At 35.6% G+C, this 14,336-nt stretch overlaps 1 protein-coding gene across 4 annotated transcripts in view; it reads left to right on the top strand.

Annotated features, from left to right (window-relative positions):
* Nucleotides 1–13,509, top strand: part of TBC1D15 (TBC1 domain family member 15) — a 47,903-nt gene extending 34,394 nt beyond the window's left edge. For all 4 annotated transcript variants that reach the window (XM_039344463.1, XM_039344462.1, XM_039344464.1 and 1 more), the window contains 7 exons: nt 3,245–3,361; nt 4,325–4,425; nt 6,357–6,456; nt 6,957–7,054; nt 10,481–10,597; nt 11,436–11,522; nt 12,246–13,509. In XM_039344463.1, the coding sequence (XP_039200397.1) occupies nt 3,245–3,361; nt 4,325–4,425; nt 6,357–6,456; nt 6,957–7,054; nt 10,481–10,597; nt 11,436–11,522; nt 12,246–12,446 (821 nt within the window). In that variant the 3' untranslated portion in view covers nt 12,447–13,509. The remainder of the gene's footprint in view (nt 1–3,244; nt 3,362–4,324; nt 4,426–6,356; nt 6,457–6,956; nt 7,055–10,480; nt 10,598–11,435; nt 11,523–12,245) is intronic.
* Nucleotides 13,510–14,336: the final 827 nt, after the last annotated feature.

The following is a 14,336-nucleotide window of genomic DNA, read 5'->3' as shown; positions in this document are numbered from 1 at the left end:
AGTTTAAAGATGGATGAGGAACAAGTTAAAGAAACAATGATAACATGGGCAAAAAACTTTGGGCATAGCATAGAGCTAGAAAACTGGCAAAGACTTTGGGAAAGAAATTCTGAAATAACAAAGGTGGTGGCTTACAAAGAAAGCTTATATAATATGTTTTACAGATGGCACCACCTGTGAGATTAGCAAAATTGTTTAAAAATATGTATAGTAATTGTTGGAAATGTAGACAAAAACCAGGCACATATTATCATCTTTGGTGGACATGCCCTAAGACTAAAAGATTTTGATCAAAAATACATATATGGTTAGAGAAAATGACAAAAAAACCACGTAGATTTTAAGCCAGAATTATTTCTGTTAGGTATAATTGCAGGAAATTATGAGAAAGAATGTGTATATTTAATGTCACTTGTATTAACTGCAGCGAGAATTGTATTTGCTCAACATTGGAAAGATGAAGAATTACCAGCAAGGAAGAGTTAATCAGGAAAATTTTAGACTGTGCAGAAATGGACAGACTTACATTGAAAATGAAGGAGAAAGAAGATTCAGAATACTTTAGAACAATGATGGTGAACCTTTTAGAGACTGAGTGCCCAAACTGCAACCCAAAACCCACTTATGTATTGCTGGGTACCGTGGCAAGCTCGAGTAGAGATGGTAGAGCACACTCACACCCAGCAAGCCAAAGGCCATCCCAAGCAGGGAAAGCCGGATTTCTATCGACGCCATGGCCCCCCAGTGCCAGCCAGACTTGTGTGACTCTCTCCATCTCTGCTGGTCCTGGGCAGCCACGATGCTGATGGCGATCTGGCTTTCCCTGCTTGGGGTAGCCTTTTGTTTTCTGGCCCTGGGTGTGCTCTACCACTTCTAAGCGGGGCTTCCTAGCTGACCGCTTCAGCTCCTTCGTGCGAGGGGAGTGGAGAAAAAAACCCTGCTCCCACATAAGATGGATTAATTTCTCTGCCATACTTTCTTTATAGTTTACTTGCTGGCAGCAAAAAGCCTTGGAGAGCAGAGAACCCCCCCATCCCACGTAAGGGGAGGATTTTCTTCTCTCTTGGCTTTTTGCTTCCAGATAGTCTGGCAGCGAACAGCCAAAGGGAGCGGAGAACAAAACTCTGATCCCACGTAAGGTGGATTTTTGAACTTTCTTTAAAGTTTACTTGCTGCAGAATGTGGATCCTTCCCATTCTGCATCAAGCAAAACAGTCTGGCAGCGAACATCCACTAGAGAAAAAAAAAACGGTCTCAGGGAGGTGGAGGATTTTCACTATCAGGAGCAGGAAAAAAACCCATTATTTTGAGGCGCCAGACTAGTGTGCGTTCACGTGCATCCAACCGCCTTGCTTGCTGCAAAGCCAGATTGCAGCAAGGAAGGAAGGGATTGGAGGCACGTGAATGCACGCTAGTCTGGCCATTTCTGAGCTGGTTTTCCAAACTCAAATTAGTTACTGGTTCTATGGAATGAATCCCACCACTGGGGTGGGGGGTTTTGTGTGGTTGTTACTGACGTGTGGTAAGTTCAAGGAGACCATCGTATTTCATTCAGCCATGGATTGGCTTTTCCGTGATACAACTCTTGTTGTGTTTTAAAAAATGGTTTAAAGGTCAGGAAAAAAACGCAGTGAGAAGCGCCCCGCCTCCAGCCAGTACTTTCTCCACCCCACCCCAACGGAGCACTCCATTGCCGCCACTCCACCGACCCACCCCTCGCACGGAGAGTCCTCTCACCGCCCCGACGCAACCCTCTCACGGAGCGTCCTGCTCCCGCTGCCCCGACCCAACCCTTGCAGAGTGCCCTTTCATGCTCCGCTTGCAAGGCACTGTCCAACGTCTCTTTCGATTTCCCTTCTTGCCGCCGGATATTTTCCATCCATTCCTATGAGTCAGGGCTTTGGATGGAGATCGGCTGCCTGCGCCTACCAGGCCTGCCCACTAGGCCCGCTGCCCCACACTGGCCATGACCTCCGGCCAGTGCTGCCTCTCCTGCGAACTCCCCCATGGCTGGGACACAGCCAAGTTTGCTGCCGCTGGCACCATCCTGTCCTCACCCAGCGCCAGGAAGGAGAAGATACACTGGAGGATGACGGCCGTTTGGAGGCACCACCGGAGCGGCAGGCACAATGGGGCAAACTGCAACCACATGGCCAGCATGACGGGGTTGGGCTCCTACAGGTTGCCCGCCAAGCGCAGCTGCAGCTTATCACAGACGAGCTCTTCCTCCTCTGTGAGGCCCTGCCCGCCCATAAGTGAGGCACATCTGCACTGCTGCGGGGGGGAGGGGGCGTCTCCCCAACGTTGGCTTCGGGCTGGCTGGCCTTAGCCCAGTGATGGTGAACTTTTAGAGACCACGTGTGCTGGGGCAATGGCGCGTGCCCACAGAGAAGGCTCCGTGTGCCACCTCTGGCACGTGTGCCATAGGTTCGCCACCACTGCTTTAGAACATGGGATACATTTTATCAATGGCTAGAAAAACAAGGTAGAGAGAAAGGAGTTTAACATGTATTAGTAAACTAAATATTGGAACCCAGACAACATGTTGCTGATAAAATATTAAGGATTTGTGATTATACAAAATTAATAAAATATCATTATTAAAAAAACGAAGGAAGCAATGGCAAACCACTTCTGAAAAACTTTGCCAAGAAAACTGCAGGGGCTTGTCTAGGCAGTCTCTGAGAATCGGACATGATTGAAAGGAAGAAAAAAAATGTCAGAACAATTGGAATCCGAACAAAATTTAAATTTGATTGTATATCATTCTATTACCATTCAATATAAAGCAATGCCATATACCTAGAGTTTGAGTCACATTTAACATATTTGCAGGGCCCTGTAGTCATGTGACTGATTTACAATAGTTTTGATGAAAATAGGTGTTTACTTCCAGTTTCCAGTAAAAACTGCCCCATGGTGAATAGTGGTTTCACTTAATGACTGTGGTATTTGCTTAACACTGTGAAAAAGAGTCTGTTCACATGATGGTCACCCACCTTATGACTGTCACAACTTACAGCTGTAATTGCCAGGCTCAATTTTAACTCAAGAACTACCTATATTAGAAATAATTTTGAGACAGATATATTTTTTTATTTCAAATACTATATTTTTAACACCTGTTTTAATGCCTTTATTTTGTTAGCTATTTCAAGTTCAGCACAGTGTTAAAAATGGAAATTCAAGATATAGTCTTCAGACTGTTTTGAAAATTTATTAATCTATGCTTTTTTTTTTCTAGAAAAGGATGTAAACAGAACAGATAGAACAAATAAATTTTATGAGGGTCAAGATAATCCTGGATTGATACTACTTCATGACATTTTGATGACCTATTGTATGTATGACTTTGATCTGGGTAAGTAAAGTTTTATCTTTTATTGACCCTGTGAAGTATTATTTCTTGAAATTAATCAAAGACAGTCTGATGTATTCAATCTTAAAGTTTTAATTAAGAGAGAAATAAGAAAAAGAGTAAATTGTATTAGGTAATATCTTAAAATGCAGAATATATCTATAGTATATTTCTATTTTAACCTGTCATGAAGGAGGTCCAGTACTATTAGGCATGCTTTTAATACTGTATAACATCTATTAAAAAGTACTGTAAGTTTTTAAAATGTAATTATTTCTATATCTCTATTTGTGTCTGTTTATCTGTGTGTCTATGTGTGTAGGTATTACTGTGTCTCCCCGAAAGTAAGGCCTACCCCAAAAATAAGCCCTAGTTTTGGGGTGAAGCATACACTTAAAAATCAAGCTAGGGCCAGGGTGGGTGGGTGGAGCTGACCCACATACCCCACACCCACTTAACTTGTAGCCAGGCCTCTCCTCACCGGCCCACTTCTTCTGCGGCGTCTTCTGCAGCCAGGCCTGCATTTCTCAGTCACAGGCCTTTCCAGAAGGTCTGTGCAGCTATGGATTCAATCCATAGCTTGGTTCTGCAAGACATCTGCAGCCAAGGACTGAGCTATGGATTGAATCCATAGCTCAGTACTCGGCTGCATAGGCCTTCCTGAAAGGCCTGACAGCAAAAAGAATGAAGCTGCTCCTTTGGCTAGAAGAAGTGGACCTGCTGTGTGGGGTTGTCGGTGCCGGAGATGAGTAAGACATTCCCTAAAAATAAGACCTGGTGCCTGTTTTAGAGGCAAAAAAAAAAGAAGAAGAAAAGAAAAGACCCAGTCTTATTTTCAGGTAAACATGGGTATGTATGTGTGTATGTATAGATGGATATCTTTTCTAAGTATTTGTTCTTAGTTCCAGAATTTATCATCTGAGAAAAGAGAAATGTTCAACAATTCATTTTTCCTTTTCTTTTAAGGATATGTTCAGGGAATGAGTGACTTACTTTCACCTATTTTATATGTGATGGAGAATGAAGTGGATGCTTTCTGGTGCTTTGCATTGTACATGGATCAAATGGTAAATATTTTCATCTTTTGTATTATTGTTCTATTAAGACTGGGAAATATTATTTCCTTATGTCACCTTCTCTGATTCTTTGTATTATATTTCTTAGTGGTATATTCAGAGATAAAGTGTTAAAATTGCTGCAATATATGAAGTCAGAAGTAGATAGAATAATCTGAATAGTACCTTTATAGTGAAAGTGCAAAAATGGCTTTTTTAAAGGAGACGGTACATATAATTAGTGTCTTATGACTTTTCAATTAGTAACTTGAATCTGGTTGTACCTTCCATTGTAGTTGATCATTGTTACATCTGTATTTTCTATGAACTATTACCTCATTTTTTTGTTCTCTTCTCTACTGAGCTATTTTCTCAGGTGTCATTTTAAATTATAAATTGGTAGATTGCAATTCTTAGATTTTGCCAAACATTTGTAAGCTGTTCTGGGTCTCTGTGGCTGAATAATAGATAAAATGCTTAGAATATCTGAAATCAGATATAGTAATGTATTAAATGCTTGGTCACTTCAGAGCATCACTCCCCCATCGCAGGGGATAACAAAGGAATCAGCCATAGGAGCATAAAATCAAAAATGCACTATATGACACTATGAGTGATGCAAGGATCAGCTGGCCAGGACCCGTCACAAGGTCTGTGAGCCAAATGCAGACGCTGCTGCACTCATAAGCGAACTTCCCCACCCTCTGGCTTTTACACCCTGACGATGATGGCAGTGGTATAGCCATTGAAAGCTCGGTTATTTATTAAAAACTTGATTGTTTTTACTTCCTGGTGATCGTCTTTTATCTGTCAAGTATGTATGTATAGGTATATCTACGTATAGGTACATATGTGTGCGTGTATGTGTGTGTGTGTGAGGGAGAATGCATACATGTCATATACATGCCGTTTCCATTTAAGCCAGCAATTCAGCATACACAGTGGACTTTTGTGTTCATTTAATGCTGATAATTATTTATCAAGCCCAATGTACATGTAATAATACTAACCTCTATAATCTATTACTATTATTTATCCCAATTATTTCCAGGATATAGCTGTCATACATTTTGTGTACATGTATATAACTTCAGTGAATTCACATACATGGACAGCCATATGTGAATACATCTGGCCAGGGCTTTTGACAGCTCGTCACAGCTAACTTACCACAGCCAACTTGTCACACCAACTTGCTGTGGAACAACTTGCCATGGCCAACTCGCCACGGGGCAACTCTCCGCGGGAGACGAGTTATATTAATATTGCCGAAATAGTGAAATAGAATCATTAAAGGATACAAAAGAGGGACAAAATGAAATGTAAATGGCAAAAGTTAAAATAATTGTTTAAATTATTTTAAATAATTAAATTGAATTGTTGAATTGTCCTGCAGTGAGTTGTCCCGTAGTGAGTTGGCCATGGCCAGTTGTCCTGTAGCGAGTTGACTGGTGACTTGGCCGTGGCGAGTTGTTCCATTCTGCCTGGCACATATGGTGCAATCTGTTTAGAAACAAATAGAGATAGCTGCACTTATCATAGTTTTCATTTCATGTTTCTATTGAATTAAATTACCATATCAACTGTGAGATTAACCTCATCCTTGACATCTTTCCAATGTCTTCTCTCAAAACATGGTTGTATCACCAGACCTGGGAACCTCAAGGAAATGGCAATTTGATGAGATTGTTGCATTGTCTTTAACATCAGTTATATCCAATATCCTGTTACTAATAACACTGTTGATGCCTTTTAATTATAGTTTTTAACATTTGGATTTTATTACTGTTTTTATGTAAGCCACATAGAGTTGCTTTATTGTGAGATGTGGCAGTATACATGTGATAAAAAAACAAACAATTAAAACCAGAATTAAATTTAAACTTAAACACATGTAAGTTTCTGAGTATTCACATAAAATATTCTAACTCTTTATCATCAAGCATCAAAATTTTGAAGAGCAAATGCAAGGTATGAAGACACAGTTAATTCAACTGAGCACTTTACTTCGCCTATTAGATAGTGGATTCTGCAACTATTTAGGTATGTATACATTTTTTTAAAAAAAATAGTTACTCTATATATTTCTTTACACCATTTTCTTGCATCAGGTATTTTTTTAGTTTTTAAGAATCTTTGGTTTTTAGATAATAACCTTCTTTATGCATAATTTTGACCCAAGTGTTTTTAATCATGGTATGTAGAGCAAGCCATCCTGATTCACATATCTCTAACCCTAAAAAGCAACCTTTATGCCCTAGTATTAAATGTGATTCAGATGACTGTTTCAGTCTATGTGTTTTATTCCATTTGCATTTATAGTTAAAATAACTTTAGGTATAATTTTGGATATTAATTAATATTAATTTTTGTCCTGAACTGACAATGAAACAGTTATGGCAGTATTATATAAATTATTATGTTTGTTCATAGCTTGATCATTTTACCCAAGAATTTCTCTTCAGTTGTCTTTTATTGTGAAGTTAAAATAGCCTTCTAAGAGGATTTATGGATGTATTTTCCCCCCCCCCCCATTTCTTTAGAATCTCAAGATTCAGGCTATCTTTATTTTTGTTTCCGATGGCTTCTAATAAGATTTAAAAGAGAATTTAATTTTCAAGATATTCTTCGCTTATGGGAGGTAAGAACACTAGTGTTTTATGGCAACTTTAACTTTTGATGCTCAATTAGAATGTATAGGTTTTTAAAAACATACTGAATAGTTCTTAATAGCGCAGAATACAGTTTTAAGGAAATCTAATGAACAGTGCATAATGTTTTTTAGTCACACCAGCATGATACATCAATATCTCAAAAAGCAGATGGACTTGGATTTAGTTTTGTATGGATCTGGAATTTTAAGGGGAAAAGTGCGTGCTTTAAGTATCTACAAACCTCTGCTCCTTAACATTATCCTTTCTCACATTGTTTTCAAACAAATTTAAAAAGCCAAAATCTTTGAGATGGAAGATTTTTTTGTATCCCTATTGCCACTTTGCACACCAGAAGGTAACAATCCTATTAGAAGGGTTTGCCTTTATATTTTTTCTAAAAGTGGTGATCATGACTTCATATTTTATATGTCATATTTAATATGAAAAATAATTTTATTGTTAAAAATGAATAAGCTAAAACAGTGATGGCGAACCTTTTAGAGACTGAGTGCCCAACTGCAATCCAAAACCCACTTATGCATCGTCGGGTGCCGGGTGGGTGTGGCCCATTGGGTGGGCATGGCTGTGGTGGTAATGGCAGACTGGGTGGGACTAAAAAATTCAGTCAATTCCAACTTTGCAAGACCTTTTTTTCCCCACAAGAAGTTGAAATTGACTGACTGATTGAACTTTTTTTTTTTTGCACACAACAGCGGAGGCCTAAAGCATAAAGATTTTATAAAACCCAGTTGAAGGCCTAGGACTGGGGCGACGGCGCACGTGCCCACAGAAAGGGCTCTGAGTGCCGCCTCTGGCACCGGTGCCATAGGTTCGGCACCACTGAGCTAAAACATACACAGTATAGAAAAATTACATAGAGGACACTCAAGATACAGATACTGTGGAGTTTTGTAAAGAAAAAAATAAGATTTATGCATACATTGGATCAACACACTTTCAAAACCAACCCGCCCCCCCCCCCAAAAAAAACCTGGAGAAGTAATATTTTAGTTTTTTCAATCATATGAAATGGAAATCATAATATTGTTATCTAGTTGAAGGACAGAAGCTGGAAAGAATCATGTTTTCTGGAATAACCTGAGTGTGTTTCTCTCTCTCTCTCTCTCTCTCTCTCTCTCTCTCTCTCTCTCTCTCTCTCTCTCTCTCTCACACACACACACACACACACACACACACACACACACACACAGAGCTATAGCCATTTATCCTTGGATCTGAGCTGGGACAGGAACCAGAGCTCACCCCATTGTGTGGCACTCGGATCTCGAACTTTATTTTAGCACTCCATTATTAGCAGCATAAGGAGAACCTGCCTACCTTACTGGTTGGAAACCAACAGTGTTGTTTTTATTAGATTTTTTAAAAAATTAAAATATTTATTCATTTATTACAAGTGGTGTGGTATCTTAGTCATAAAAGTGATTTTTTAAAATGTATTCATTTATTAAATAATGTATTCCAAGATAAATATGGAAAGAGAGGAGATAATGTCCCATTTGTAAAAAAAAATAAAAAGAGACAAAGACTGCTGAGATGTCAGTTGTCAGGAGCAAACATGAGAAATATTAATGAAAGGTCAAATTACTAGACACTTGCTTTTTACATTATCAGGATTCTTGTTCTTTGTTTTTTTCTTCTAGTAAGGAATATATAGATTCATTCTTAGCCATGCTGAAGTAGTTTTGTTTCCTGACAGTCTACAGTATGTTACTTATTCTATTAGCCAATTTTTGTTTTTGTTCCCTGACTTTCTATAGCACGTATTCCCATGTAATAATTTTTAAGTCTCATTAGAGATATCTACTGTTAGTTGTAGATGGCTGATGCTAACAGCATATCGATTGCTCTGCCTTTTTTCTTGTCAGGGCCTTCAAAGAAAGCTGTAATAAGAAATACAGACAAAATATAATTCTCTGCTCATAAATTACATAGATAAGGGTTTCATTAGAACTACCAACATTAAAATAGTCATAGCCTTTAATGAAATCAATAATTAAAAGTTAGCCAACTATTTTTCTTCTGATGTGATTATCTCTCCAGAAAAAATAATAATTTGGTGACTGGATATTATAGATATAATCAGTTTAAGATGACATGTAAACTGAATGATGATTCAGTTGAAATATCAATATCAAATACAGGCACACACAGCTGTTAAAGAAAATATAAGAGATGAACTAATGCAGTGAGGTTTATTTAAAATGAATTGTATTTAATTTTATTTAAAAGATTTGTATGTTTGCCCTTCTTAGAATACAACTCTGAGTGGTTCACAACAATAAAATAGTAAAACAGTTGATATGCAAATTCCATTAACTAAAGAGTCAGGATGGACCTTTTTATGGCATGTCATAAGCTCTCAAAGTGATGGAAATAGTGTGTGGTGGGATTGGAATATTGATGGACAATTTGAATATCATAAGCATTTACAAGACATAATGTAACTCTGATCCACTATGATTTTGCAGAGCAATATGTAACAATCCTCTACAAAATCCTCACCTTCATTTTTTAACAACCAAAATGGTGACTTAGAAAATAAATGGATAGAAATATGAATAAATTGTATTGTGTTAAAAATGTAGAGAAGTGAGACATCCATAATTAAACAACCTTTTTAACAGAAGAAAGTTGTTTATAAAAATAGTTATTTATAGACTGAAAATTGTTTGTTTCATATTAATTGACTATACCAAAGGAATACTTTTTATGATGACAATGGTATTTCATTGGTTCTGGTAGATGGAGAGCCTTCTTCTGTATTTAAGGAAAAAAATACAGTGTTATTGAAAGCTGTGTTCAGAACAGGACACAAACTACAGTATATACAGTACATTGATCTCAGATGTTTTTAACTGATATATTAATATGAAATATTCTATTACATTTTTCTAGATAACTTTACTAACCCTGGTTTGCACTCTGCTGACACTATAATTTGTGTTGTCTATGTGCACATAAATGGTTTAGATCAGGGATTTTCAAACATTTTCCATGCTGTGAAATATATATATTAAAAAAAATCCTGGAATCCCAGTCAAGAGCGAGAGCTCTTAAGTGATGGAAAAATGGCAGTGTTTAAATTACTTTTGTGTGCGGAGGTATAATCTCTCATAGTAGCCCATCAACTTTTCACAGAACCATAGAGTTGCACAAAGCAGTTTGGAAAACTGGCTTAGAGAATTGGAATCCATTGTAGATTTCCTATCACTGATGTATAAATACTATTAAAAATATTATTATAGAAAACTAAAATATCTACCAAATAATGTTTTACTAACAAAAAATTACTACTAAGAAGATCTTGATTACTAAAATAAGTAAAAGTAAATCTTTTACTAAAATGGGCAGAGTCTTTTCTTTATTTATCAGCAAGTTGAATGTTTTACCAGGTGATGTGGACAGATTTGCCTTGTCAGAATTTCCACCTTCTTATATGCTGTGCTATTCTGGAATCTGAAAAACAACAAATAATGGAGAAACATTATGGCTTTAATGAAATACTCAAGGTATCTATTACATTGAATTAAATTGAGACTATTTTTCTATCCTTTCTGTTTTGGATTTAAAAAATGAATTCCATTTCATCCTAGAATAAGAAGTGAGAGAGGATTAATGAATGTAAGTAATCAGCCATAGTTATTCTTTGATGAAAGATGCTCAATGTTGAATTAACAGATACCAAAATTATCAAAAGAAATATTATAAATCATATTAATCATGTACAGAGTGATGGTTATTTGTTTTATAAAGCATGTAGTAGAGTTTTTTTTATTGTTCTGAAGCAACCACAAAAGCTTCTTATGTGCATTACTCTAGAATAGAGGTGTCAGGGTGAAATAGGAAGTTTTTGCTTGAGTGAAGTTAAGCTATGGAAGATAAAGTTACCCATAGTTATAATACAAACAAAACACTCAAAGTATATTCCAGTGTATTAGTTCACAGAAAATGGCAATCTATATATTGTCCAATCTCAGTATGCAGTTAATTGGTGGTGGCAGCTGTTGGCTGTGGCCTAGCAAAAAGAACTGACCAGCTTAAAACAACCTTATCAAGAATTTTAAATCCAATCAGGGTGTATACTTTATGTACCATATTTTATCCAAAATATATCTCTGAATTTATATTGTATATATCCAATTAAAAGAAAAATTTGGATAAATAATAAGAATGCCACATTATTCTCAATGTATCTAAAATTTTCAGTGTATCTAAAATGTTCCTTCAGTTTTAAAAGTAAATTATTCTAATGGTGAACTTTTAATAAAAGATGCTAAAGAAGGTATTAATATTCTGAAACTTAGACAAAAATTTGAGACTGACCTTTTTTGCTTTATTTTATATTAGCATATCAATGAATTGTCTATGAAAATGGATGTGGATGATGTACTTTGCAAAGCAGAAGCTGTTTCTATGCAGATGATGAATTGCAAGGTAAAAAGTGAAATGCATTTTATAAGCATTCTATGAAGAAATCATGGGTTGTTCCAACTGACCCTTCAAAAGTTGGACAACAGTTTTTGAAAATATAGAAGGAATACTTCAGAGTGATTGCCTATTTTGTTATCGCTTTTCCTGTGGCAACTCCCTCTCTTTTTTTAAAAAAATACATATATACCATTTTTATATTATAACATTTTACTGTACACTGTCTAGAGTCTCCTCTAAGGAAGAAATAATCAGTTTAAAAATGTGAAAAATAAAATTAAACAAATAAATAATTCTTGCTTTCAGATTTTACATTTCCTCTGTTAGGAAAATGTAATGGAATGTGGAATTCTTTGAGAGTGAACATTTTGCCCTCTTTTTTTCTTTAACATCAAGGTTGTATGCACACCTCAGACAAGATTAAAGAAAAGCAGTAAGCCATATTAATGTGCAGCATTTCTTCGAAAAATAATAAGTTCTGTTGCAGTATGTAACTCCTGGCTATTGTATTTTGTTGCTTGTTTAGAGCTAATTACTACTCACTTTTTCCTATCAAATGACAAGTTGTATGATTCAATACTTCATGTACCTACATTTAAAAGTCATGTTTATTTCATTTAATTTAGTTCTGCATTAGGAAATCAGGTATCTGTGGCTGAGATATAGTTTCAAAGCAGGGTATAATTCCAACGATCAAAAATAACTTTTGTCTTTTTTTTTCCTTCAAAGGAATTACCTCAAGCAATTTGTGAAATTTTGGGATTAGAAAATAGTGCTATGACAACACCAGATTCAGATGCTGGGGAAGATAAGGCTGTTGATGGGATGAGTTGCCTTGCATCAGCATCTCCAAATGTTTCTTTGCTTGCTGCTGCCGACAAAAGGAATGAAAGAATTCAACAAGTGATACACACAGACTCCACAAACTAATGCTTGTGTAATTGATTTTATTGTTCAATAAGCAGTTTATTACAACTGTTTTGTTTCAGGCACTTGGGTTGATATTTTGAGTTTGTGTTAATTAAGCTTTAATGAATTGGGAAAGAAATCATGTACTGTAATACTTCTACATCAAAGCTTTACATGACATTTTTATAGTTTCTTCTACCAAAATAGCCTTCCGTTTTTTCAGTAACATTCCTTAATACATTTGTATAAAAGTGCATTTTTTGTCTTCAGTGAAAAGAATCAGGCAGTGTAAATGACATGAAATAAAGGGATCTATTCCTTGTACTTTGAAAACACCTGGGCATGGTTAGTTTTTGGATATCATTGAAGTGTTATAACTCTTCTATACTATTTCCTAAGTTAAAGATGGCAACTTCCACAACACACTTTGTAAATGAAAGGATTGTGTTCTTTTTCTAATGTTTACAAAAACGCTAAGTATTTGTGTGGACTGAATGTAGATTTGGAATGAAAATTTCCATTTGTGAAGTCCCTGATCCTTAATTTTTGCATAACCCAGGATGGCATTTTTACACCTTTCTTATACATACATACTTATACATTCAGATGTATGAATATTAAAGGATAACTCTATTTTTGACTAAAACAACCTTTTGGTAATTTAGGCAATTTTGTCCAAATTTTAATATACAGTTCAAGCCTAACTATTTTTGAAAATCATTTTTTAAAATAAGGATAAATGTCTGAATATATTCAGGTTCTCAATATTCTTAGCAAGGTTTTCTTGCTCATTTAATTAATAATGTTTATCTTTGTTTAATAGTAGTATTACTGTTTAATAATAATCAATCTAAATTGCCTTTATATTAGACTAAATATTTTGAAAACAGATAAAAATAAATATGACATTTTAATTTCCTTCCTTTGCTTTTGCCTAAGCTCCCTTTGGTAACACAACAAAAACTGGAGTTTCCTAGGGTGGACTGTTGATGTTTTACAGTAATGTGAAATACAGTTTCATGTATTTGTTTCTATTTGAAGAGTATTGTACATATTATGAAATAAAATTCAAAGTTTACTTAAAGATTTTTAATTAAGATACACTTAGGGGAAAACTGAGGAAAGAGTTCCTAAATTTCTTTCTTTTTTAAAAAAAAATTATTCCTTTTTCACTATACAACAAAAAATAAAAATGAAAAATACATTTTTTTCCACTTAACAAAACTGTTATACATCTCATATATATTATTTACAATTTATTTACATCAGTAATCATATCTTTTTCTTTCTCTGTTCTAGCCAATCATAAGCTTTGTTCCATATTTCATAAAATTCTGTTGCCTCCTTGTTTTTAATTCTAATGTAAGTTTGTTCATTTCCGTGCATTCTAGAATTTTGTATATAATCATATTGTTTTTAGGTATGTTTTCACCCTTCCAACACTGGGCGTATACTATGTGAGCTGCTGTTAATATATGTATAATGATGTACTGGAGTTGTTTTTCCATCTTTAAATTTATTATACCCAAAAGAAATAGTTCAGGTTTGAGTTCAATTTGCACCTTAGTTATCTCCTGTATCCAGTTCCTTATCCGTTCTCAATAGGTCTTTGCTTTAGGGCACAGCCACCACATGTGATAGAACATTTTGTATTGATTTTCCCTATATGCAGTTGACAATGTCAGTTTACAATTTATGTTCCATAATCTTTCCCATTCTTCCAGTTTTATATTTCGGCCCACATTTCGTGCCCATGCTATCATTGGCCCTTTCACTATCTCTTCCTCCAAATCCACCTCTAATAAATATTTATAGATTTTTGTTAAAAAATTTTCCTTCCTTATCTGTTAAAATTTTATCCAATTGATGCGGGTCTGGCTTATTCCATGCTCTTCCATATCCTTACTATGT

This window comes from Crotalus tigris, unplaced genomic scaffold (assembly GCF_016545835.1).
Source record: "Crotalus tigris isolate CLP2741 ecotype Arizona unplaced genomic scaffold, ASM1654583v1 scf7180000017916.3911339, whole genome shotgun sequence".
In the NCBI taxonomy this organism is placed as follows: Eukaryota; Metazoa; Chordata; class Lepidosauria; order Squamata; family Viperidae; genus Crotalus; species Crotalus tigris.
The sequence above is the reverse complement of the archived record's forward strand: the minus strand, read 5'-3'. Positions and strand labels throughout refer to the sequence as shown.